At 43.7% G+C, this 22,333-nt stretch overlaps 1 protein-coding gene across 4 annotated transcripts in view; it reads right to left on the bottom strand.

Annotated features, from left to right (window-relative positions):
• SLC27A6 (solute carrier family 27 member 6) overlaps positions 1 to 22,333 on the bottom strand; it is a 195,749-nt gene that overhangs the window by 109,830 nt on the left and 63,586 nt on the right. For all 4 annotated transcript variants that reach the window (XR_010250359.1, XR_010250365.1, XM_063964254.1 and 1 more), the window contains exon 4: positions 20,747 to 20,871. Coding sequence is in view for 2 of the 4 variants with exons in the window: in XM_063964254.1 (XP_063820324.1) it covers positions 20,747 to 20,871 (125 nt within the window). In the remaining 2 variants the exon portion in view is untranslated. The remainder of the gene's footprint in view (positions 1 to 20,746; positions 20,872 to 22,333) is intronic.

Here is a 22,333-nt window from a genome sequence, read left to right as displayed (position 1 = left end):
CTAACCCTGAAGTGAGTTTGGAACCGTTGTTTAATCACTTTCAATCACTTTGTTCAATCACTTTGGCTCAATTTCGGGATTTCGGATTAACCTAAGTCAAAGGCAATGGCTTTAGGCAATCGTCCCTACACTCCATCTAAACCCTTTGGAGGATTGCGGTGGACATCTTCCCAGACACAATACTTGGGGATACACCTACCCAAAAATATCCATAATTTGTACTACGCAAACATAACCCCACTTATTGCAAAAATGGAAGCAGAGTTAGAGGGATGGCAGCACCTACAGTTGTCGTATCTGGGAAGAGCCAACCTAATCAAACTCATCACTTTTCCAAAGTTACTATACCCACTACAAGTTCTTCCACTCTTACTTACTCTGTCTGATGGAAAAAAAATTGTGGAACTATTCCGAAAGTTTATCTGGGCCAAGAAGAGGCCAAGAATTAGTCTAAAGATATTACAAAAGACTAGAGAAGAGGGTGGAATAAACTTTCCTAATGTTAAATTGTATAACCAGGCAGCCACCTGTAGATATATTAAGGACTGGCTCCATGGGAGAGACCAATATGCAAATTATACACTTGAAAAGCAATTTCTTTCTAACCTAGATTTGACCTGCTTCTTACACTTACCCAAACATGAGATTCCTACACATATACTAGAAAATCCTTTGCTCGTGTCAACATGGTCAACATGGCACACAATACGCAATAAAGCTAAACTTCACACTCTATATTCTTTACATCTTCCCTTCGTGGGTAACGTCAGCTTCCAACATGGATTGGCAACACAACCATTTAGATCATGGCATGAACAAGGATTACGCTCAGTCAGACATCTTGCAAATTTGGAAACAAAAAAACCTCTTACTTATGTACAAGCAAAATCTCGATATGATTTTTTGCCAGTGTGCAATTTGGCCTTCCTCCAGGCGCAACATTACACGAATAAAGTATTAAAGTTTTTAAACGAGGAAGACTGGTGTAATCCGCTTGATGATGCTTTTCTAAATGTGAGTTACTCCACGAAAGCTATAACTTACTTCTACAGAATATTAAGATTGCCTTATCATACTGGCCAGTTCCAAACGGGTATCACAAAATGGCAAACACACTTTCCCAATTTAAAGGAAGAGGTCATTTTAAAAAGCCTATTATATTCTATAAAAACAATTTCAGCTACATCCTACAAAGACATGTTTTTTAAGATATTCCATAGAGGATACTTATCTCCTCACAGGTGTAATTTAATTGGTATGAGCACCACATCCGTCTGTCACAAATGTGCTTGCCCTGAAGCAACCTTATACCATTGTTTGTGGGAATGTCCCATGATTCAGCGTTTCTGGAAGGCGAGAAGACAATTTACAATTAATCACCTGGTGAATTTTCTACTATTGACCCCAGATTGGGCGATCTTTGGACTTTTGCCAAGCTCCCCAAAAATTTCAGTCAGTTGCAAAAAATTGTTGCTGTTCGTCTCTGCGGTGGCCAGAAAATGCATACTACAACAATGGATATCTCCCACGCCCCCGTGCCTCACCATGTTTAAAGAAAAATTATTTCAAATGTTCAAACTTGAATGGACTGAAACCACACTTCATAAGGACTCCCAAATTGAGAACTTCTTTTCAGTGTGGGAAAGTTATATAGACACTTTGCCTATTGAAACTAGAAGGCAAATACATAAATGTTTCCGTATGACCATTTGGTATGAAACTAGATTGTTCATACAAGACCCACCAATCACTTTAGACTGAGGCGTGGTGAAAGGCTCGGACGCGCATGGCTTTACCCCCCCTCCCCCCTTACTCCCCCCTCTTTGTTCTCTCTCCCCCCCTTCCCTCTCTCTCTGTTCTCTCTACCCTCTATTAATCAGAGGTTGAGCTACTATTGTCTACAGTATACAGATAAATTGTAACAAAAATAACCAAGAGACTGTGATAATTACAGTTATTTTATTGTTCACTAATATCAATGATATACCTTTACAATGTAAAATTCACTATGCATACCTATGTTGTTACATCGAGAGACAGAAAATGTTAGAAAATGTTTGCAATGGACATATGTGCCCACCTTTGTTGATGTTTCCTGTCAAATTTGCAATAAAAACATTTTTGAAAAAAAAAAGAAAAAGACACCTACAGTATCAGTAGATCTGGTTCATCCATTAGGAATCCTGATCTCCTGCCTGCCTAGGCCATGGTGAACCCTGGGCAACTCAGATTCCCTTAAAACATGATTATTATTATATATATATATTTTTTTAATGAAGATATGGAAGTGGGAGAAGGAAACCAAAACCAGTATCTTGCCTAGGGACCAGATGGAGTCTATAACCAGCTCTGCCTACAGTATCAGCAGTCAGTTTAAACAAATGTTGCAAGCTGCAACAAATAAATCTGACAATAAAGCAGCAAGAAGCTGTGGCTCGCTGTAGACAAATGTCCAGATAAAATAGCAGCCACAACATGTAACTGCAAAACACAGTTCACTGGGCGGGAGTTAACATTCTTGGACGTGATACACTGGAGGATTTTATGCTACTGACAGTGTACAACAAAGGGGCTTTCAGCCACAGCAGCTGGCACATATGACACAAACACCTACCTGTTTGGAAGAAATTACAAAAGCCTATTGGGAATCAACGTACAATACTTAATTATAATGTGATAAAATTGAGTTTTAATTATACAGTATACAGTACGTATAAGTTTAATGCAACAATTCCAATTCTTGATATTTTGCTTGTGAAGCTGAAAGTTTTTATTCCATAACAGTAAACCACATAATAATGAGACATTGGGAAAGATCTGTTTCATTTCTGCTTTTATTCTATGCTAAAGGGGACATCATCACGTGAAGCTGTAATATTTTCCCACGTCAGGGTTTGTGAGTCCTGGTGCTGCCAGCAATTTGGTCTCTACTGATATAGAGTAGTACATGTATAGTAGCAATACAAGGGATTAAGGGGGAAATGTATCAAACCTTCTGAAGAGGAAACATGTTGCACATAGCAATAGTAGTTCTCATTTATCAAGTACATTCTATAAAATTATAGGTAAAATCAGGTTGCTATGGGCAACTTCACATATTCTTTAAAAGGTTTGATAAATCTCTTCCCTGCTGAGCATAGTACACAAGTGACCTTCCTGAGTAGCTCTATCGAGTTCTCCCTGCGTAGTTTTATAGTGTCCTGTCTGTGAGGCTCTAAAGAGCCCTTCCTGCATAGCTCTATAGTGTCCTGCCTGCTTAGCGCTAAAGGGTCCTTCCTGCATAGCTCTATAGTGTCCTAGATTATAAAACTCACACTAATTTTACTTAGAAAGAGACGATCAGGCGCACTTATTACCAACTTTAAATAACCTGGATAAGGAAGATCTACAATGCTGCTCCCAATGAATAATCTGCAGTTATCAAAACCAAACAAGAAATTACAATAATGTATATACACACATGTGCACACAGGGAGCGCTAAATAATCATAATTATCTAATTTATTTAGACAATAAAAAATAGAAAGACAATGCACAATTTAATAATAATAAGATATATCAATTAAAAAATTTAAAACAATATCAAATGGACATCTCTCGTGGAAATAAACGACTCAGTTGCTGGTGTTAAAGGATCCAGATTAGGCTATTTAGCCAATAATTACTGAGCAAGTCCAGAATCCTAGTGCATCGTTAATGTCACCAGCAAGTAGCTTTTAACTGTTAAAAGATGTACTGTAGCAGCCCAATGCCACTTAAATTTAAGCTCACCGCTGTTGGAAGTGTTTTCAAACTCTCATCTATTGCTGTTCAGCGGTGTCCCCGTCTCCCCTGCAGGCTTACCCAGTGTGCGCTGATGAACCGTGGCCGCACAGCCGGACGTCTCCGGCAGTGATGTGGAGCCTGATTTGCAGACTGGGGGAAAGAGCTGGATGCGGGCAGCACGGAGCAAAGTGGTGACGGATAGATATAAGTTGATTTCCACAGAGAAAATGCAAGTTCCTTGATGCGTTTCTCTGCTATAGGTAGAGTAGTGGTTTCATCAGAAGGCATACTCAGTGTCCACTTTGGAAGATATTTATACAGAGGCCATCCAATCAAAAGGCATTGTACATTAAATAATAGGTGTAGAATAAACAGGTAATTAGTTTGGTGCCTTATCCAGGTTTTTGAAACACAATCAGTGTAAATAGAAATGAAACAACCTTTTCTATCATCAATCAAAAAGTCTCCTTATAAGGAGCTCCATTAAATTAAAAAAGAAAGAATGTTTAAGATATTAAGAGCATAAAAATATATATTAATATTCTATATATAGCATCGATCCGGTACATTGCGCAATATACTTCAAAGGCAACCTAATATGATGATTTAGAACCAAGAGCTCAGATAGTCTGGTGGGCTAATGCTGGAGAGCACCAATCTAGATAGATCAACCTCATAGGTTCGATTCCCATGACATTTTTTTAAAAACAAATGTGGGTAAAATTATTGTTTTCTTATCTTGTTATTTTGTTAACCCAAAAATTACTTCCGAAGTAACTTAAGAAAAGAAAAAGAAAATATGAAAAGACTTTCTAATTGGCTACATTATTTATACCAGTGTGTGTTGTAAAGCAGACATAGCATAACTTAACATTGCACAATATAACCCAGTATATTTTCTTTATGACCGAGCATTCCAATAGCTTAATGGGCTAATTCAAGAGAGCACCAAAGTAGATGACTCAACCCTACAGGTTCGATTCACATATGTACATTTTTCCAAAAACCGATACATACAAAATTGTTATTTTGTTAATACCATATATTTCATAGGATATAAGGAAAAATTAAAACAGGAAATTATGGGAGGAACCTCTAGTTAGATTTATTACACCATTCTAGGTTTTGATGCAGACATATCTTAAATTACATATATAGAGATATAATGAGGTAAATAGGTTTCCCATATTATCGGGAGCTTAAAAGACAGCGAAGGAGAAAGAGCTTACTACTACTCCAATTTTAAGGTGATGCAAGGATTATTTGTACTAAGGAGAACTAATTGCATTGCATATGGTATATGAATACCATTTGTAGACAGACATATGTATGTGTGTATGTATGTAAGGCACAACTAAGTGTCGCCAAAAACACACTCACACACATGACCATAACCAAACATGGAGGAGGTAGGTTGGCTAACTCTCGATGGAATCTAATGAAGCAAGAATAAAGGACACTCGCTTGCAAGGTGAAGATGTACAAATTAACAATTTTACTAATGGGAGGGCCACAATGATTCGGCAATAACTGGATATATTTAAACCAGCAAAGTCGAGCCATGTACTGTAAGTGGCCAAACATCGACACTAACTGGATATATTTAGACCAGCTAGGTCGAGCCATATAGGTAGCCCAACCATCAACAGGCACTCAAATCTGGTTAATTTCAATGTTTTCATTTAGACCTTGGGGGTAGAGAGTGCCCAAGGAAAATATCCAAAAGGCCTCCCGTTTACATAACATGTTAAATCTGTCGCCACCCCTAGGAGTAATTTGTATATGTTCAATACCTTGGATTTTGAGAGCACTCATGTCACCCTGATGTTGATTCACTACATGTTTGGCTAAGCTATACAGACAAAGGTGTTTCAAGACGTTTCACCTATGTTCCAAAAAGCGGATATTCAGACTACGTGTGGTTCGACCCACATATTGTAGTCCGCATTTACAGGATATCAAATAAACTACATAATCCGATCTACAATTGATGTAGGAAGCAATGGTGTAAAATAATCCAGATGTAGTGGAAGTAAATTGTTTACATCAATAAACTGGCACGTTATACATTTAAGTCTCCCACATTTGTAGCAGCCTAAACACTCTTTCGGAGTACACACTGGAGGGGGGCAAATTAGGTAAAATAAAGCCAGTTTGTGCAAGGGCCTCCAAATTGCCTATTTTTCCTGCCAGTATACGTATGGACTGTCTGACGTGCCTACTTGGATGCTGTCACTCATATAATCCTCCACCATTCTTTCAATGGTGACAGAATCATATGCAGTGACAGTAGACATGTCAGTAATCGTTGGCAGGTCCTTCAGTCCGGATCAGATGTCATTTTTTGCTCCAGACTGCCCTGCATCACCGCCAGCAGGTGGTTTTGGAAATCTGATCCTTTTTCTGGCAGCTCCAGCGGCGGGAGAAAATGAAGGAGGAGCTGTTGGCGGGTAACGTTCCGCTTGACTTGACAAGTGTCTCACCAGCAGGTCTTTGAACATCTGCAGACTTGTGTCTGCCGGATAGAGAGATACAATGTAGGCTTTAAACCTAGGATTGAGTACGGTGGCCAAAATGTAGTGCTCTGATTTCAACAGACTGACCACCCGTGAATCCTGGTTAAGCGAATGAAGGGCTCCATCCACAAGTCCCACATGCCTAGCGGAATCGCTCCATTTTAGCTCCTCCTTCAATCTCTCCAACTGCTTCTGGAAAAGCCTGATGAGGGGAATGACCTGACTCAGGCTGGCAGTGTCTGAACTGACTTCACGTCACCTTGCACAACATTGAAATCATTCTCCACTGCGCTTGAGTCAGGTGCATTCCCCCTCCTTTGCCTATATCATAGGCAGATGTATAGGCTTGGATGGCCTTTTGCTGCTCCTCCATCCTCTGAAGCATATAGAGTGTTGAATTCCACCTTGTTACCACCTCTTGCTTCAGCTGATGGCGGGGTAGGTTCAGGAGCGTTTGCTGGTGCTCCAGTCTTCGGCACGCAGTGGCTGAATGCCGAAAGTGGCCCGCAATTCTTCGGGCCACCGACTGCATCTCTTGCACGCCCCTGTCGTTTTAAAAAAAAATCTGCACGACCAAATTCATTGTATGTGCAAAACATAGGACGTGCTGGAATTTGCCCACATGTAATGCATGCACAATATTGGTAGCGTTGTCCAATGTCACAAATTCCCAGGAGAGTCCAATTGGGGTAAGCCAATCTGCGATGATGTTCCTCAGTTTCCATAAGAGGTTGTCAGCTGTGTGCCTCTTATGGAAAGCGGTGATACAAAGCGTAGCCTGCCTAGGAACGAGTTGGCGTTTGCGAGATGCTGCTACTGGTGCCGCAGCTGCTGTTGTTGCTGCAGGAGGCAATACATCTACCCAGTGGGCTGTCACAGTCATATAGTCCTGAGTCTGCCCTGCTCCACTTGTCCACATGTCCGTGGTTAAGTGGACATTGGGTACAGCTGCATTTTTTAGGACACTGGTGACTCTTTTTCTGAGGTCTGTGTACATTCTCGGTATCGCCTGCCTAGAGAAGTGGAACCTAGATGGCATTTGGTACCAGGGACACACTACCTCAAGAAATTCTCTAAGTCCCTGTGAACTAACGGCAGATACCGGACGCACGTCTAACATCAACACAGCTGCCAAGGCCTGAGTTATCCGCTTTGCAACAGGATAACTGCTGTGATATTTCATCTTCCTCGCAAAGGACTGTTGGACAGTCAATTGCTTACTGGAAGTAGTACAAGTGGTCTTCCAACTTCCCCTCTGGGATGATGATCGACTCTCAGCAGCAACAACAGCAGCGCCAGCAGCAGTAGGCGTTACACTCAAGGATCCATCGGAGGAATCCCAGTCAGGAGAGGACTCGTCAGACTTGCCAGTGACATGGCCTGCAGGACTATTGGCGTTCCTGTCTAAGGAGGAAATTGACACTGAGGGAGTTGCTGATGTGGTTTGCATTGGGAGATGGGTACAAGAGGAAGAAGGGATTTAGTTGTCAGTGGACTGTTTCCGCTGTCACCCAAAGTTTTCGAACTTGTCAATGACTTCTGATGAATGCGCTCCAGGTGACGTATAAGGGAGGATGTTCCTAGGTGGTTAACGTCCTTACCCCTACTTATTACAGCTTGACAAAGGCAACACACGGCTTGACACCAATTGTCCGCATTTCTGTTGAAATAATTCCACACCGAAGAGGTGATTTTTTTTGTATTTTGACCAGGCATGTCAATGGCCATATTCATCCCACGGACAACAGGTGTCTCCCCGGGTGCCTGACTTAAACAAACCACCTCACCATCAGAATCCTCCTGGTCAATTTCCTCCTCAGCGCCAGCAACACCCATATCCTAATCCTGGTGTACTTCAACAGTGACATCTTCAATTTGACTATCAGGAACTGGACTGTGGGTGATCCTTCCAGCACTTGCAGGGGGCGTGCAAATGGTGGAAGGAGCCACCTCTTCCCGTACAGTGTTGGGAAGGTCAGGCATCGCAACCGACACAATTGGACTCTCCTTGGGGATTTGTGATTTAGAAGAAAACACAGTTCTTTGCTGTGCTCTTGCCAGCTTAACTCTTTTAATTTTTCTAGCGGGAGGATGAGTGCTTCCATCCTCATGTGAAGCTGAACCACTAGCCATGAACATAGGCCAGGGCCTCAGCCGTTCCTTGCCACTCCGTGTCGTAAATGGCATATTGGCAAGTTTACGCTTCTCCTCAGACACTTTTAATTTAGATTTTTGGGTCATTTTACTGAACTTTTGTTTTTTGGATTTTACATGCTCTCTACTATGACATTGGGCAACGGCTTTAGCAGACGACGTTGATGGCATTGAATCATCTCTGCCATGACTAGTGGCAGCAACTTCAGCACTAGGTGGAAGTGGATCTTGATCTTTCCCTATTTTACCCTCCAAATTTTTGATCTCCATTTTTTTATGTGTGGAATTATATGCCAGTAATATATCAATAGCAATGGCCTGCTGTACTGTACTACTATATATATATACTGGTGGTCACCAAAATGCTGCACTGTACTACTATACTACTCACAAACAATGCAGCACAGATATGGATACTTGAAGTGACACGGAGCTGCAAGATACAGCAATAGCCTACTGTACTATACTACTATATATATACTGGTGGTCACCAAAATGCTGCACTGTACTACTATACTGCTCACAAACAACGCAGCACAGATATGGATACTTGAAGTGACACGGAGTTGCAAGATACAGCAATGGCCTACTGTACTGTACTACTATATATATACTGGTGGTCACCAAAATGCTGCACTGTACTACTATACTGTTCACAAACAATGCAGCACAGATATGGATACTTGAAGTGACACGGAGCTGCAAGATACAGCAATGGCCTACTGTACTGTACTACTATATATATACTGGTGGTCACCAAAATGCTGCACTGTACTACTATACTGCTCACAAACAATGCAGCACAGATATGGATACTTGAAGTGACACGGAGCTGCAAGATACAGCAATGGTCTACAGTACTGTACTACTATATATATACTGGTGGTCACCAAAATGCTGCACTGTACTACTATACTGCTCACAAACAATGCAACACAGATATGGATACTTGAAGTGACATGGAGCTGCAAGATACAGCAATGGCCTACTGTACTGTACTACTATATATATACTGGTGGTCACCAAAATGCTGCACTGTACTACTATACTGCTCACAAAAAATGCAGCACAGATATGGATACTTGAAGTGACACGGAGCTGCAAGATACAGCAATGGCCTACTGTACTGTACTACTATATATATACTGGTGGTCACCAAAATGCTGCACTGTACTACTATACTGCTCACAAACAATGCAGCACAGATATGGATACTTGAAGTGACACAGAGCTGCAAGATACAGCAATGGCCTACTGTACTGTACTACTATATATATATATATACTGGTGGTCACCAAAATGCTGCACTGTACTACTATATAGTATACTGGTCACACAACAATGCAGCAGATATTGAGCTCTGATCATCAGGATACTGTCTAGAACGGAGTCTGACACGGAGCTGCAAGATACAGCAATGGCCTACTGTACTGTACTACTATAATATACTGGTGGTCACCACAATGCAGCACACTGAGCACAGATATTTGCAGCACACAGAGCACAGATATTGAGCTTTTCAGGCAGAGAACGTAGCCACGTCCTCTCCGCTCAATCTCCAATGCACGAGTGAAAATGGTGGTGACGCGCGGCTCTTTATATGGAATACGAATCTCGCGAGAATCCGACAGCTGGATGATGACGTTCGGCCTCTTTCAGGTTAACCGAGCAAGGCGGGAAGATCCGAGGCTGCCTCGGACCCGTGAAAAACACGTGAAGTTCGGGGGGGTTCGGATCTCGACGAACCGAACCTGGTCCTCTCTAGTTCTAAATGATCATATTAGGTTGCCTTTGAAGTATATTGCGCAATGTTCCGGATAGATGCTATATATAGAATATTAATATATATTTTTATGCTCTTAATATCTTAAACATTCTTTCTTTTTTAATTTAATGGAGCTCCTTATAAGGATGTTTCATTTCAATTTACGCTGATTGTGTTTCAAAAACCTGGATAAGGCACCAAACTAATTACCTGTTTATTCTACACCTGTTATTTAATGGACAATACCTTTTGATTGGATGGCCTCTGTATAAATATCTTCCAAAGTGGACACTGAGTATACCTTCTGATGAAACCGCTACTCTACCTATAGCGGAGAAACGCATCAAGGAACTTGCATCTTCTCTGTGGAAATCAACTTATATCTATCCGTCACCACTTTGCTCCGTGCTGCCCGCATCCAGCTCTTTCCCCCAGTCTGCAAATCAGGCTCCACATCACTGCCGGAGACGTCCGGCTGTGCGGCCACGGTTCATCAGCGCACACTGGGTAAGCCTGCAGGGGAGACGGGGACACCGCTGAACAGCAATAGATGGGAGTTTGGAAACACTTCCAACAGCGGTGAGCTTAAATTTAAGTGGCATTGGACTGCTACAGTACATCTTTTAACAGTTAAAAGCTACTTGCTGGTGACATTAACGATACACTAGGATTCTGGACTTGCTCAGTAATTATTGGCTAAATAGCCTAATCTGGACCCTTTAACACCAGCAACTGAGTTGTTTATTTCCACGAGAGATGTCCATTTGATATGGTTTTTAATTTTTTAATTGATATATCTTATCATTATTAAATTATGCATTGTCATTCTATTTTTTATTGTCTAAATAAATTAGATAATTATGATTATTTAGCGCTCCCTGTGTGCACATGTATGTATACATTATTGTAATTTCCTATAGTGTCCTGCCTGCTTAGCGCTAAAGGGTCCTTCCTGCATAGCTCTACAGTGTCCTGCCTGCTTAGCGCTAAAGGGTACTTCCTGCATAGCTCTATAGTGTCCTGCCTGTGTAGCTCTAAGGTCCTTCCTGTGTGGCTCTATAGTCTCCTGCCTATGTAGCTCTAAAGGGGCCTTTCTCTGTAGCTCTATAGTGTTCTGTCTGGTAGCTCTAATGAGGCCTGTCTGCATAGCTCTAAAGGAGCATGCCTGTGTAACTCTACAGGGGCCTTCCTGCATAGCTCTATAGTGTCCTGCCAGTGTAGCTCTACAGGGGTCTTCCTGCATAGCTCTATAGTGTCCTGCGTGTGTAGTTCAACAGGAGCCTTCCTGCATAGCTCTATAGGATTCTGCCTGCGTGGCTCTAAAGTGGCCTTCCTTGACTTTAAACTAATTGTCTGCTTAGCTCTAAACCAGTGGCTCTCACACTTGGTCCTCAGGACCTCAGACAGTTGATGTGTTTAATTAGTATTATTGTTCTTATTTTATTAAAATGTAATTTGCAATAATTGAAACTAAAATAGCATGTATTCCTTTCTTTTTTAATTTTAATCCTTTTGTTACAAGATGCTTTTCATTAAGATTCCAAACTCAATTGTACTTCTGGAAAATGAAGTTTTCAGAAGGACACTTTGTGCATCGTGTTGCTTTTTTTTTTTTTTTCAACATTAAGTTTTTATTTATGGTAAAGCATCAAAACAAGAATACAGTAAAGACAAAAGGAAACAGGATAATAGTGGGGCAAAAAACAAAATCATAGGGGAAGAGACAGGTCATCCAAAAGCAATATATAAATCACATCAATATTCACAAATCATGAACTTTCCACAGATAGAGGGTTACTCAAGTCACAGGGGGGACTCTGTATGGAGGGGGACAAAGGAGAGGTCACCCTATGTCTGGAAATGTATGTATGCTAGGGAGGGGCCTTAGACTGCACACCTATAGCTGCCAGTAATGTGAGGTGCTACCTACTGAGACTTGTAGTTCTACAGAAGAAAAGGGGGGGTTGTAGGTGCACTGTCTCTAGCATTACTGATATCATACAGCTTAGCATATAATAAATAGTGGAGTTTAGTTATGAATTGATCAATGCATGAAGCTGCAGCCCCGCGGCAAGGGACTCCACTCTGCTGCAGTACCTAACACTATAGGGGTTCAAACCTAGGGCACGGGACCCCCCAAAAAACCACAGCCAAGCAACCCCAGGGCATCGCAGGGAATAATTATGTGTAGTGAGAAGGATTAAGGGATAGGTGAGAAAAAAAGGGGTGTTATGGGGTGAATTAATATAAGTGAAAAAAATGTGTATAATAAACAAACGGTGAAAGTGCCAAATTAAATGTAATGCTGCGATGCCCTGTTGTTGCCCAGCCACGGCAGTCCAGGAGGCCCCGTACCCCAGGAGCCACCCCATTTCTGACCTATTGTTCAGAATAATTGGACTTACCTAGAATTGTGCCATATTCACAAGTGCAGTCATGCTAGGTACCCTAGTTAAAATAAATGAGGGTCAGGTCTGGAAATGTATGTATGCCATGGGAGCCACTTCATAATAGGGGAAGAGGGAGTTGTAGAGTATGCTGCTTCGCTGGTTTCCATCTCAAAATGGAAGTGGGTCTTAGAAATAACTTTTTCAAAGGGAGGGGGGAAGGGAGACTTCCAGTTTTGAGCAATCGTAGCTCTGGCTGCAATTAGAATGTGGCCAATGACATAATGAGATGATTTGGGGACAGTGTCTGGGTACCAGTGCAACAGTGCCAGTGAAGGGTCTTGAGTCAGGCTAAAGTCAGTGATTGAGTGGATAAGGTCATATACTTTATCCCAGAAGGAGCGCAGAGCAGGGCAATCCAAGAAAACGTGTAAGAGTGTACCCTCATGGTGACAAAGGCGCCAGCAGAACTTAGAAGTGGTCGGCCAGATCCTGTGTAGTTTAGATGGGGTGAAGTATAGCCTGTGCAATAGTTTAATGTGCATTTCAGTGTGGTTAGTACATTTAGAAAGGGAAAATGAAGAAAGATGAATAGATTCCCACTGCTTGAGAGTGAATGTACGATGGAGATCAGCTTCCCACTTAATTTGAGTGGCAGATTTAGTCATGGTGGGTGGGGGTGACAGTAAACCATACCAGTCAGAAATGGCTCCACGGGAGGAAAGTTTAGTCAGTCTATTAAGGACATTGTTAGTGGGGAGTTGGAAGACGGTAGGGCTAGTGGTCAAACCGTCTATCCAATGTTTAAGTTGGTAATAGTAGAGCCAGGCTGAAGGGTCGAGGCGGTACTTAGCTCGTAGGTCTGAAAACGACAAGAGGGAGGTTGGGGAGAAAATATCGGTACGGGATTCCATACCTAAACGTCTCCAGTAGGAGAAATGGAGGTGGGGTAACACTTTATCCAGTGCAGATAGAGAAATGTTTCTAGTGGGTACAGTAATATCAAAGGTAGGGGAGAGTCTTGAGTCCCAAATTATCAAGGCATCAGATATGGAAGAGGGTGAAAGTGGGTAATGTGGGCGGAGTTGTCGGGGTAGCCACAAGAGGTCAGTGAGGGGAAAGTCTCGAAATAGGGCACGTTCCAGATCTACCCAAGGTTTAGAGTGTGGGGGAGAGACAGGTCGGACAATTGGGAGAGCATAGACGCTTCATGATACCTGAGGAGATCAGGGAGTGTGAGGCCACCCTGTGACTTAGAGCGAATCATACATGCGTAGGCCAATCGAGGAGGTTTACATTTCCAGACATATGACAACATCAACCTTCACATCTGGGTTAATAGTTTGCGAAGAACTGAGTAGGGGATGGCTCGAAACAGATACATAAGTTTTGGCAATAACATCATCTTAAATGCCGCCAGGCGGCCCAACCAGGAGACCTCGTAGCCCATCCAAGTAGAAGTCAATGAGGTTAGGTGATCCAGTAGTGGCACATAGTTAAGTGAGTGTACATTCTGGAAATGAGAGGGAATGGAGATACCCAGGTACGTTAAGGAGGAGTCTTTCCACGTATATGGAAAGCGCGCCTTCAGAGACTGGAGGACAGTAGTTGGGATATTAATTGGAAGGGCGTCCGATTTCGTAGTGTTCAACTTATAATAAGAAGCAGCGCTAAAGCGCCCCAATATATCATGTAGGGTGGGCAACGAGGTCTCCGGGCCAGAAACAAACAATAAAACATCGTCTGCGAAAAGGCAGAGTTTATGGGAGGTACTACATACTGTAAGGCCGGGAAATTTCAGAGAAAATCGAATCATTTGGGCAAGGGGTTCAATAGCAAGCACAAATATCAGCGGAGGAAAGGGGGCACCCCTGCCTGGTACCATTGGAGATATGGAACGGGGAGGACAGGAAACCGTTACTAAATATTCTAGCAGAAGGACCGTTGTAAAGAGCCAATATAGAGCGGAGGATATCCCCGGAGAGACCAAACTTGGACAACACCTGGCGCATATAACCCCAATGAAGGCGATCGAACGCCTTTTCAGCGTCGAGAGAGAGTAAGAGAAATGATGATTTAAGACAGGAAGACCATTCAACTAGATCGAGGACTCTCCGGGTGTTGTCAGGGGCCTGACGGCCAAGGACAAAACCTACTTGGTCTGGGTGTATGAGGCGTGGGAGTAAAGGGTTCAAACGGTTAGCTATTAGTTTGGCATACATTTTTAGGTCGGTGTTAAGGAGGGCAATAGGTCGGTAGTTCTTGCAATCAGAAGGGTCCTTACCCGGTTTCGGGATGGTTACGATTTAGGCCTCAACCATTTCCGCCGGGAAGCACCAGTATTGGAAACCTGGGAGTAAAGTTGCAGGAGGAGAGGGGAGAATACCTCACTAAATGTGGAATAAAAGGAGTTAATAAAACCATCCGGCCCGGGAGCTTTGCCTTTCGGCAATTGTCGAATTACGAGTTGAATCTTCTCCAGAGACCAAGGGGCGTTCAGGGATGTCAGGGCATCGTCATCCAGGGAGGGGAGGGGAAGGCCGTCCAAAAAGGCGGAGATAGTAGCCGCAGAGGGTTGAGGGACAGTAGAGTCCTCACGCAAGTTATATAACTTGGCATAAAATGTGGCGAATAGATTAGCAATATCGAGGGGGTTAAGGCATGGTTTGCCGGAAGGGGCAATGAGGCATTTAATACGGTTACGGGCCTGGCGGCTACGGAGTTTGCGCACTATCAAACGGGTAGCTTTGTTTCCTGCCGTATAAAATTTGCAGCGGAAGCGGGCTAGGGCCGATTGCATGCGAAGCATGAAAAGCTTTTGGAGTTGAGTTCGCACCTCCTGTAGTTGTTTACACAGGGCCCGAGTAGGGCTGGTTTGATTCTGAGACTCTAAAGACCGCAAAGACAGCTCCAAGTCAGCCTGTGTTTTCCTAGAGCGAGCCTTAAGTTGAGCCCCTTTTTGGTTAGACGTGCCACGGAGTACCGCTTTTAGAGCACACCAATACGTGAAGATAGAAGTATCTTCGGGGGCATTGGTCTGCATATACATTGAGAGAGAGAGTCAGTAAGGGCCTTTAGAGTCTCAGGATTCGTCAATTGATATTCCGGGAGTCGCCAGGGGCGTGGGGGACAAAAATGAGAACCTATATCCCAGGACCACAACAACGGAGCATGGTCCGACCAAGTAATGGGGAGAATTTTGATTTTCTGAGTATGTTGAAGAGTCCTCTTATCCAGAAGAACAAGGTCAATCCTAGAGTAACTGTTGTGAACGGCAGAGTAAAAAGTATAGTCTCTCTCTGTAGGGGAAAAGACGCGCCAGGCGTCATACAAGTCGAACTCCGTAAGTAGCTTCTTGAAAGCAAGGGACGGGCCTACATCCCGAGGGGAGGGGCTAGGGCCTTGTGAGGAAGGCCTATCAACTTTAGGATCGAGGACAAGATTAAAATCTCCTAATAATATAAGCGCCCCTTGCCTAACCTTATATAATTCCTCAAGGGTTTCCCGTAGGAATGGGATTTGGCGGGAATTGGGGGCATACAAAGATACTAGGGTCACTAAGGTGTTGTCAATAGTACCAATAAGGATGAGGTAACGACCATTTTTATCCTTAACCTGTCGCTGTAAAGTAAAAGGGGTATTTCTATGGAACAATATAGCCACGCCGTTACGCTTAGCGGGGCCACTAGCAGTGTAACTGGTGGGGTATCTATGATCATGAAAAACGGGGGGGGGGGGGATGAAGAAGAAAAATGTGTCTCCTGGAGAGCTACAATGTCAGCTCTATAGTTATGAAACGTAGAGAGGGCCAGTCTACGCTTATGAGGGGAATTGAGGCCTTTAACATTGAGAGAGAATACCTTAACCATCAATGGACAGAGAAACAAAAGCACGTATGAATTCCATGGGTGTACCTGTCTAAAAGACATAGGGAAAAAGGAAGGGATATAGGGGGCAGAGAAAGAAAAAAAGGAGGGGTGGGGGAAACCAGAAAAACACAAAAAGAACCCAAAAGGCCCAGTATATGGGGCCACAGTAGGTGCCGCAAAAAAAAAACCAAAGCGGCAACATGGTTAACTTGTGGGGGGAGGCCATTGTGAGCCCCACCCATGAAACCTTATACATAACAAAACATGTGAGAACCACAAAAGATATGCATATAAACTAAGCATGAGAACATAAATAGAACGTCAAATACCATACATAGATACGAGTAAACAATACTTGCGAATATAGCATCAGGACGTAGTGCCAATCCAGGAAGCACCATAATGAAAGTCCCTTCATAAACGAGAACCCATGTCAGGGACAATCCATAATAACGTAAATAGCCGAATAGTCAACCGGACCAAAAAACAGAGATTGTCCCGACATCAGGCGTCTTGAGATCAATTAGCAAGAACTAGAGAAGGCATAGGCATCAAGACATCAAGTCCATGGGTAGTCAGCCAACTTTGGACCAGTCCGGTTGCACAGGGGGGCCTTGGGGGCCTTGAGAGGACAGAGGAACCGAGACAGGGACATTCCAGTCAGCCAGAATCTTGACGCCAGCTTCCAATGATGAGATGACAAAGGTGGAGCCGTCCTTACGAACCAGCAGTTTAACCGGGAATCCCCATCTGTATTGAATTTCCTGGTCACGGAGGGCTTTCGTGATGGGTTGGAAGGATCTTCGTTTATTTATAGTATGGAGTGACAGATCCGGAAATATTTGTAGGTTATCCAGAACATCCAAGTCCTCTGCCATACGGGTAGCCTTGAGAATGTCCTCCTTGATATGAAAGAAATGGAGGCGGAGGAGACCGTCTCGTGGAGAGCTACTGGGAGCGGATCGAGGCTTCGGCAAGCGGTGTATTCTATCGATCAACAAATCTCTGGTGTCGGCTGTGGGCAGTAATTTTTTAAAGAGGGAGAGGGCAAAGTCCTGGAGGTAGGTGGTCAATACTGTCTCCGGAACACCTCTGATCTTAACGTTGTTTCTACGTGATCTGTCCTCAAGATCGGCTAGCTTGTCCTTAACAGCCGACAGTTCCGCCAGGGCCGAGTTGTGAGAAGTAAGAAGTTCGTTGTGGGAAGAGACCAACTCCTGTACTTTATCCTCTAGGTTATTAGTACGGATGCCTATATCGGTCACTTCACCCGCGAGTTGAGTAATAGAAGACTGGAGATCAGCAGTGATGTCCGTCCATAGGGCCTGGAGCATCTGGTGAAGTGTACGGACTGTAAGAGGCGCATCTGAGGCGAAGTCCGGCCCAGAAGCCGGGAGTGGGGAGGGTGTAACGGAGGGTGCAGAGGTCACACTGAGCTTCCCCTTTGGTGCAGGGTCAGGGGTGCGATTAGAGACAAATTTAATAGAAGTTGCCAGGGCGGAGATTTTGGACCTTTTAGGAGGTATTCTGCACGTCCGAGGAATGTAGCAGTAAACAGCAATAAAAATGTCAAATGGTAAAGACTTGTGGTTCTATATCAGGCAAAAAGCAAGGTTAGTGGCTTCATGGGTGTGTGCAGGAGGTGTCACATGGGCAGCATAGAGGCAGGGAGTAGGCTAGACAGCAAGGTTGGCATGTGAGCGGAACATATAAAGGACCAACCTGCAGTACTGAGAATCCAGGAGGGCTGGCAGGCACACAGTAGCCGACGATCCTGAGAAATGGATAGAGCAGCTCCGTCGGTATCAGCCGGCTTGCGGTGCAGACGCCCGGGACAGCAGGGTGCACCCGCGGATGCTATTCTAAGAGGGGAGCTTTTGCACACTAAGGTACCCAGGTGAGGAAGTGGGGAATATGTGTCCTTGTGCTGCCTGTGTCCTCACTCCTTACCAGCTTAAGCAGATCTGCAGTAAGCGATTCTGACCAGTGACAGGAAGAAGATGGCCGCCATGCAGGGATTCCAGGCAGGGAGAACTCCAGAGCTGCGTCTGTGTCTGCTAGCCTGCAAAGGGAGCCCTCTCTCTATGTCCAGGCGTCTCTGGAGGTAGGCTGCAGGGTCTGTGTAGGTGGAGGGGAGAGGTGAGGTGTCCGCCGGCTATTCGCGCCGCACCCGCCGTCAGTCCCGCCGTGGAGCTCGGATCCCGGGCAGGAGGTGAAATCGAGGCCCCGGCTTCCCCAGCAGGAAAGGCCACAACCCGCAGAGACCTGTGGCTTGGTATCCCGGCTCCGCGGCTCGTCTCCCTCGGGTTCACGGGGTGTAGAGAAGGAAAGGGATCAGAGATAGGGAGGGATTGGGCAAGGGAAAATAGTGGGGAATATATATAAATCTCTGGAGAGACCAGAGCTCTGTAAAAATGCTGCTGCTCCCGTTCCCGGTCAGGCCACGCCCCGTGCATCGTGTTTCTAATACTACCCATAAAAGAACTGCAGAATGAACAGGTTAGAAGAACCACCACATATAACCCTATGCCTTTACCATTATTCTTAATTATTCTTAAATACTTTCAGTTTTCACATGGCTAGTCAGTCAAAGCCCAAGAGATAATTATTTATTTTTTTAAACACTGACCACATGCCTTAATATGTACAATGACATTGGGAGGTTGTCCCAACATTTACATATAACAGTATTTTGGACCTCTCTTTCATCGGGTTGCTAGCTATTGTGCACAGTGATGTAAGTGATTTTCCCTCTATCCCCATCTCTTTCATCTCTGCCATACTTGCTCCGCCTGTCTCATCTCTTTCCCCTCTGTGTCCCATCTGCCCCCTTATCTCTATTCCCACACACCCCAGTCTCTCATCACTGCCTTCCTTAACCTATATCTCTCCCATCTCTCCACTCTGTTCCTACAGTCCACTCCTCCTTGGTCACTTTCTCTCTCATCTGCGCCCCCTCCCTCGCCCTATCTATCCCTCTCAACTTTGTGCCATTTCTGTCTCTCTCACCTTTGACCCCTTCACCCAGAATGGTGGTGCAGGGGAAAAGATGCGGGCTCTGGGTGTTGACAGGACTCTACAGACTTGTAAATCCACATAGCACTGGGAAAAGGGAGGCTGCGTTCATTAGGCAGCCAGTGGTAACTGAGGGGAAGGGGTGGAGCCTCCCTCTATCTAGGACTATGCAAATGCTACAACGAGACATTAGGTGATTAGTTTCCCCTATTAAGGTTTCCACTGTGGATTTTCTGCCCAGCAGAAACAAAACCCATGAAAAATGAAAGCCACTTACTGAAAGAGTTAAAACTGGTTTCTATGCCCACTGAGCTAACTGTTCCAATAACCTAAAAAGACAGGGGTAGAAATGACCATTGGATTTTCCCTATCAAATTAAAAGGCCTAACTGGTTTATACTTTGAACACTGACAGCTGTTTGTTTCAGCTGGTGCCCATTTTGCACTAATATGATTTTTAAAACCTTATACAAATACATTGCAATTATTTCAGGGACCCTCAATGTGAGATTGTTTTAGCTTACAAAGCTGGAGCACAGATCAGGAAACTGTCCCCTCAGAAACACCTGACAACCCAGTAAGATGAACACAAGTTCATCCGGTCACAATGTACAGGATAGGTTAAGTTGGGCCAGCTTGGTGCAAAGTTCCAGGACCAGGGGAAGCTCCTGGAGCCGCCTCCAGCTAAAAGGGTGCATACTGTAGCTCCGTCAGCTGCTCCTCCCAGCTTGCTCCCAAACATGTTTCGCATCTGCAGGCTGTGAGTTTGGCTGATACCAAGGGGAGGCTCCGAAAAATGTTCCAGCCCAAAGTGAGCAAAATAACTGATAATAAGGACCCAATCTACAACAGCCTACATGTGAAAAATCATCTTCAAACACAAAAACTATACCCCAAAGTGGCCCAAAAGTGGATGTGGATGTTTCAGTGTGTTCTGTTAGACACAACACATCCTTTACAGACTAGAACATTTCCATTATAACAGGACTGTCTTCACACTGAGCGTACAGTGACAGTCACCATCAGCGAGCACAGTGACATGCTCTGTCAGAGATAATGTTTATATCTCCAAGGCAACAAAGGCCCAGATTGAAGACATGGTTTATCTCAGAACATGTTATTTATTTTCAGTCTCCAAATCACAAACATACACTGTTTTATCACAATGATGATAATAATAATAATAATAATAATACATGTATTTTCTTGCATTTTGTAATAAACAGATAAGATGTTAAAACGAATATACAATTTTGTCATAGCATTTCAGACTTACCACAGGCTGTTTACATAGATAGCGACACAATTCCCCAATGTACTGAAACACTGTAACGTCATACTTTTTGCAGTCAATCCAAAATTGGCTTGCTGAAAACTTCTTCCTCAGTACGCATGTTGCGCCTGCAGATCATATTTAAAAACAAAAACAAATGTCATCACAGATTGGCTATGTCTTTTTTATACATGAAGATGACAGAGAGCCCTTTGTCAGCAACAAACCAGTGTCACTGCCTATCTTATTTGGTTGCAGTTTGAAAATACATAATGCTGAATTTAAAGAGCACACGGAGTAACCCATGCAATTTATGGTGCCAGCTATGCGCTCCAGACATGCAGCGGCATTCTTATAAAAAGTGATCATTCTTGCACTCCTAATTACTTTCTATTCTTTCACTCAGTTTTTAAGAAATATTATTAACTTTTATTTTCCAATAAATATATACTGTTGAAATGTAAGCAAACAAGAGAACATAATAGCTCAAACATATTTAATAGCATACAGTACACCAGACAATACTTGCACTAAAGCAGGGATGGAGAACCTTTGGCCCTCCAGCTGTTGTTGAACTACACACCCCAGCATGCCCTGCAACTGTTTTAGCATGGCCAAATAGCAAAACTGTAGCAAGGCATGCTGGTATGTGTAGTTCAAAAACAGCTGGAGGGCCAAAGGTTCCCCACCCCTGCACTAAAGCATACTTAAAACTTACAGGTATTACCTCTTACTGTAGCAGGTCAAATTAAGTCTTTTAGGAAGTACATTAATACACCCATAGGAAGCCATAACTACTTCTTAGCTATTGCCCTCATACAAAATGAATGTCAGCCATAGACCCTTGACTGTGGCCACTAAGTACTCTCTATCCCACAATTTTAGCTTGTAAGCAGGAGGATTAGTGGAACTTTGGGGCGAATTTACCTGCAGGGTTTATCAGTGGCTAATTGCTTTACTCTGAGCAATTGAATCAGAAGCCACATACTCCAGAACTGCGAGGAAAAATCTGTGGAAAATGCATCCTCAAAGGTTTAATGAGAGGCAAAACCCACATAATCCAGCGATTAACATGGAATCTATGTGCTACCGTGCATTAACTATGGATTACCTGCAGATAGATTTAATAGATCTGGGTGTTAAACCCATAGCTTTACCCAGATGGAAACACTGTGGGTAACTGAGTATAGAGTATTACGGCTTGGGTATGCAACAAGCCTCTTGCGGGCTGGCTGCGCTCGCCACAGGTTCTTTTCCTACTATATGGGTGTTGTGGACACATAAAACATCCACATTAATTAACTAAAAACAGGTCCCATGCAGGCAGCTAAAAAGAACAAGTATCATCTTTGATGGAACTGCTGGCACACAGTTCTGAATCGCATATGAGAGAAGAACAGCTCATATATTTCAGACATTAGGTATTGATCCGGAAGTGAGCCGGAACCGGTAGTGTCAGTGTGTGGAGCACACAAGGGGGATTGGACGTGCTTGTGCGGGACGCTGAGCCAAAGGTGTTGGTGTGCGTGTGCGCCAGGGACTGAGCGGAGCATGCAGTGGGAGAAAGTGCTCCTGCTCCGTGTGTGTGTG

The sequence above is a fragment of the Pseudophryne corroboree genome, chromosome 1 (genome assembly GCF_028390025.1).
Source record: "Pseudophryne corroboree isolate aPseCor3 chromosome 1, aPseCor3.hap2, whole genome shotgun sequence".
In the NCBI taxonomy this organism is placed as follows: Eukaryota; Metazoa; Chordata; class Amphibia; order Anura; family Myobatrachidae; genus Pseudophryne; species Pseudophryne corroboree.
Note: the sequence above shows the minus strand (reverse complement) of the source record. Positions and strands in the feature narration are given on the sequence as shown.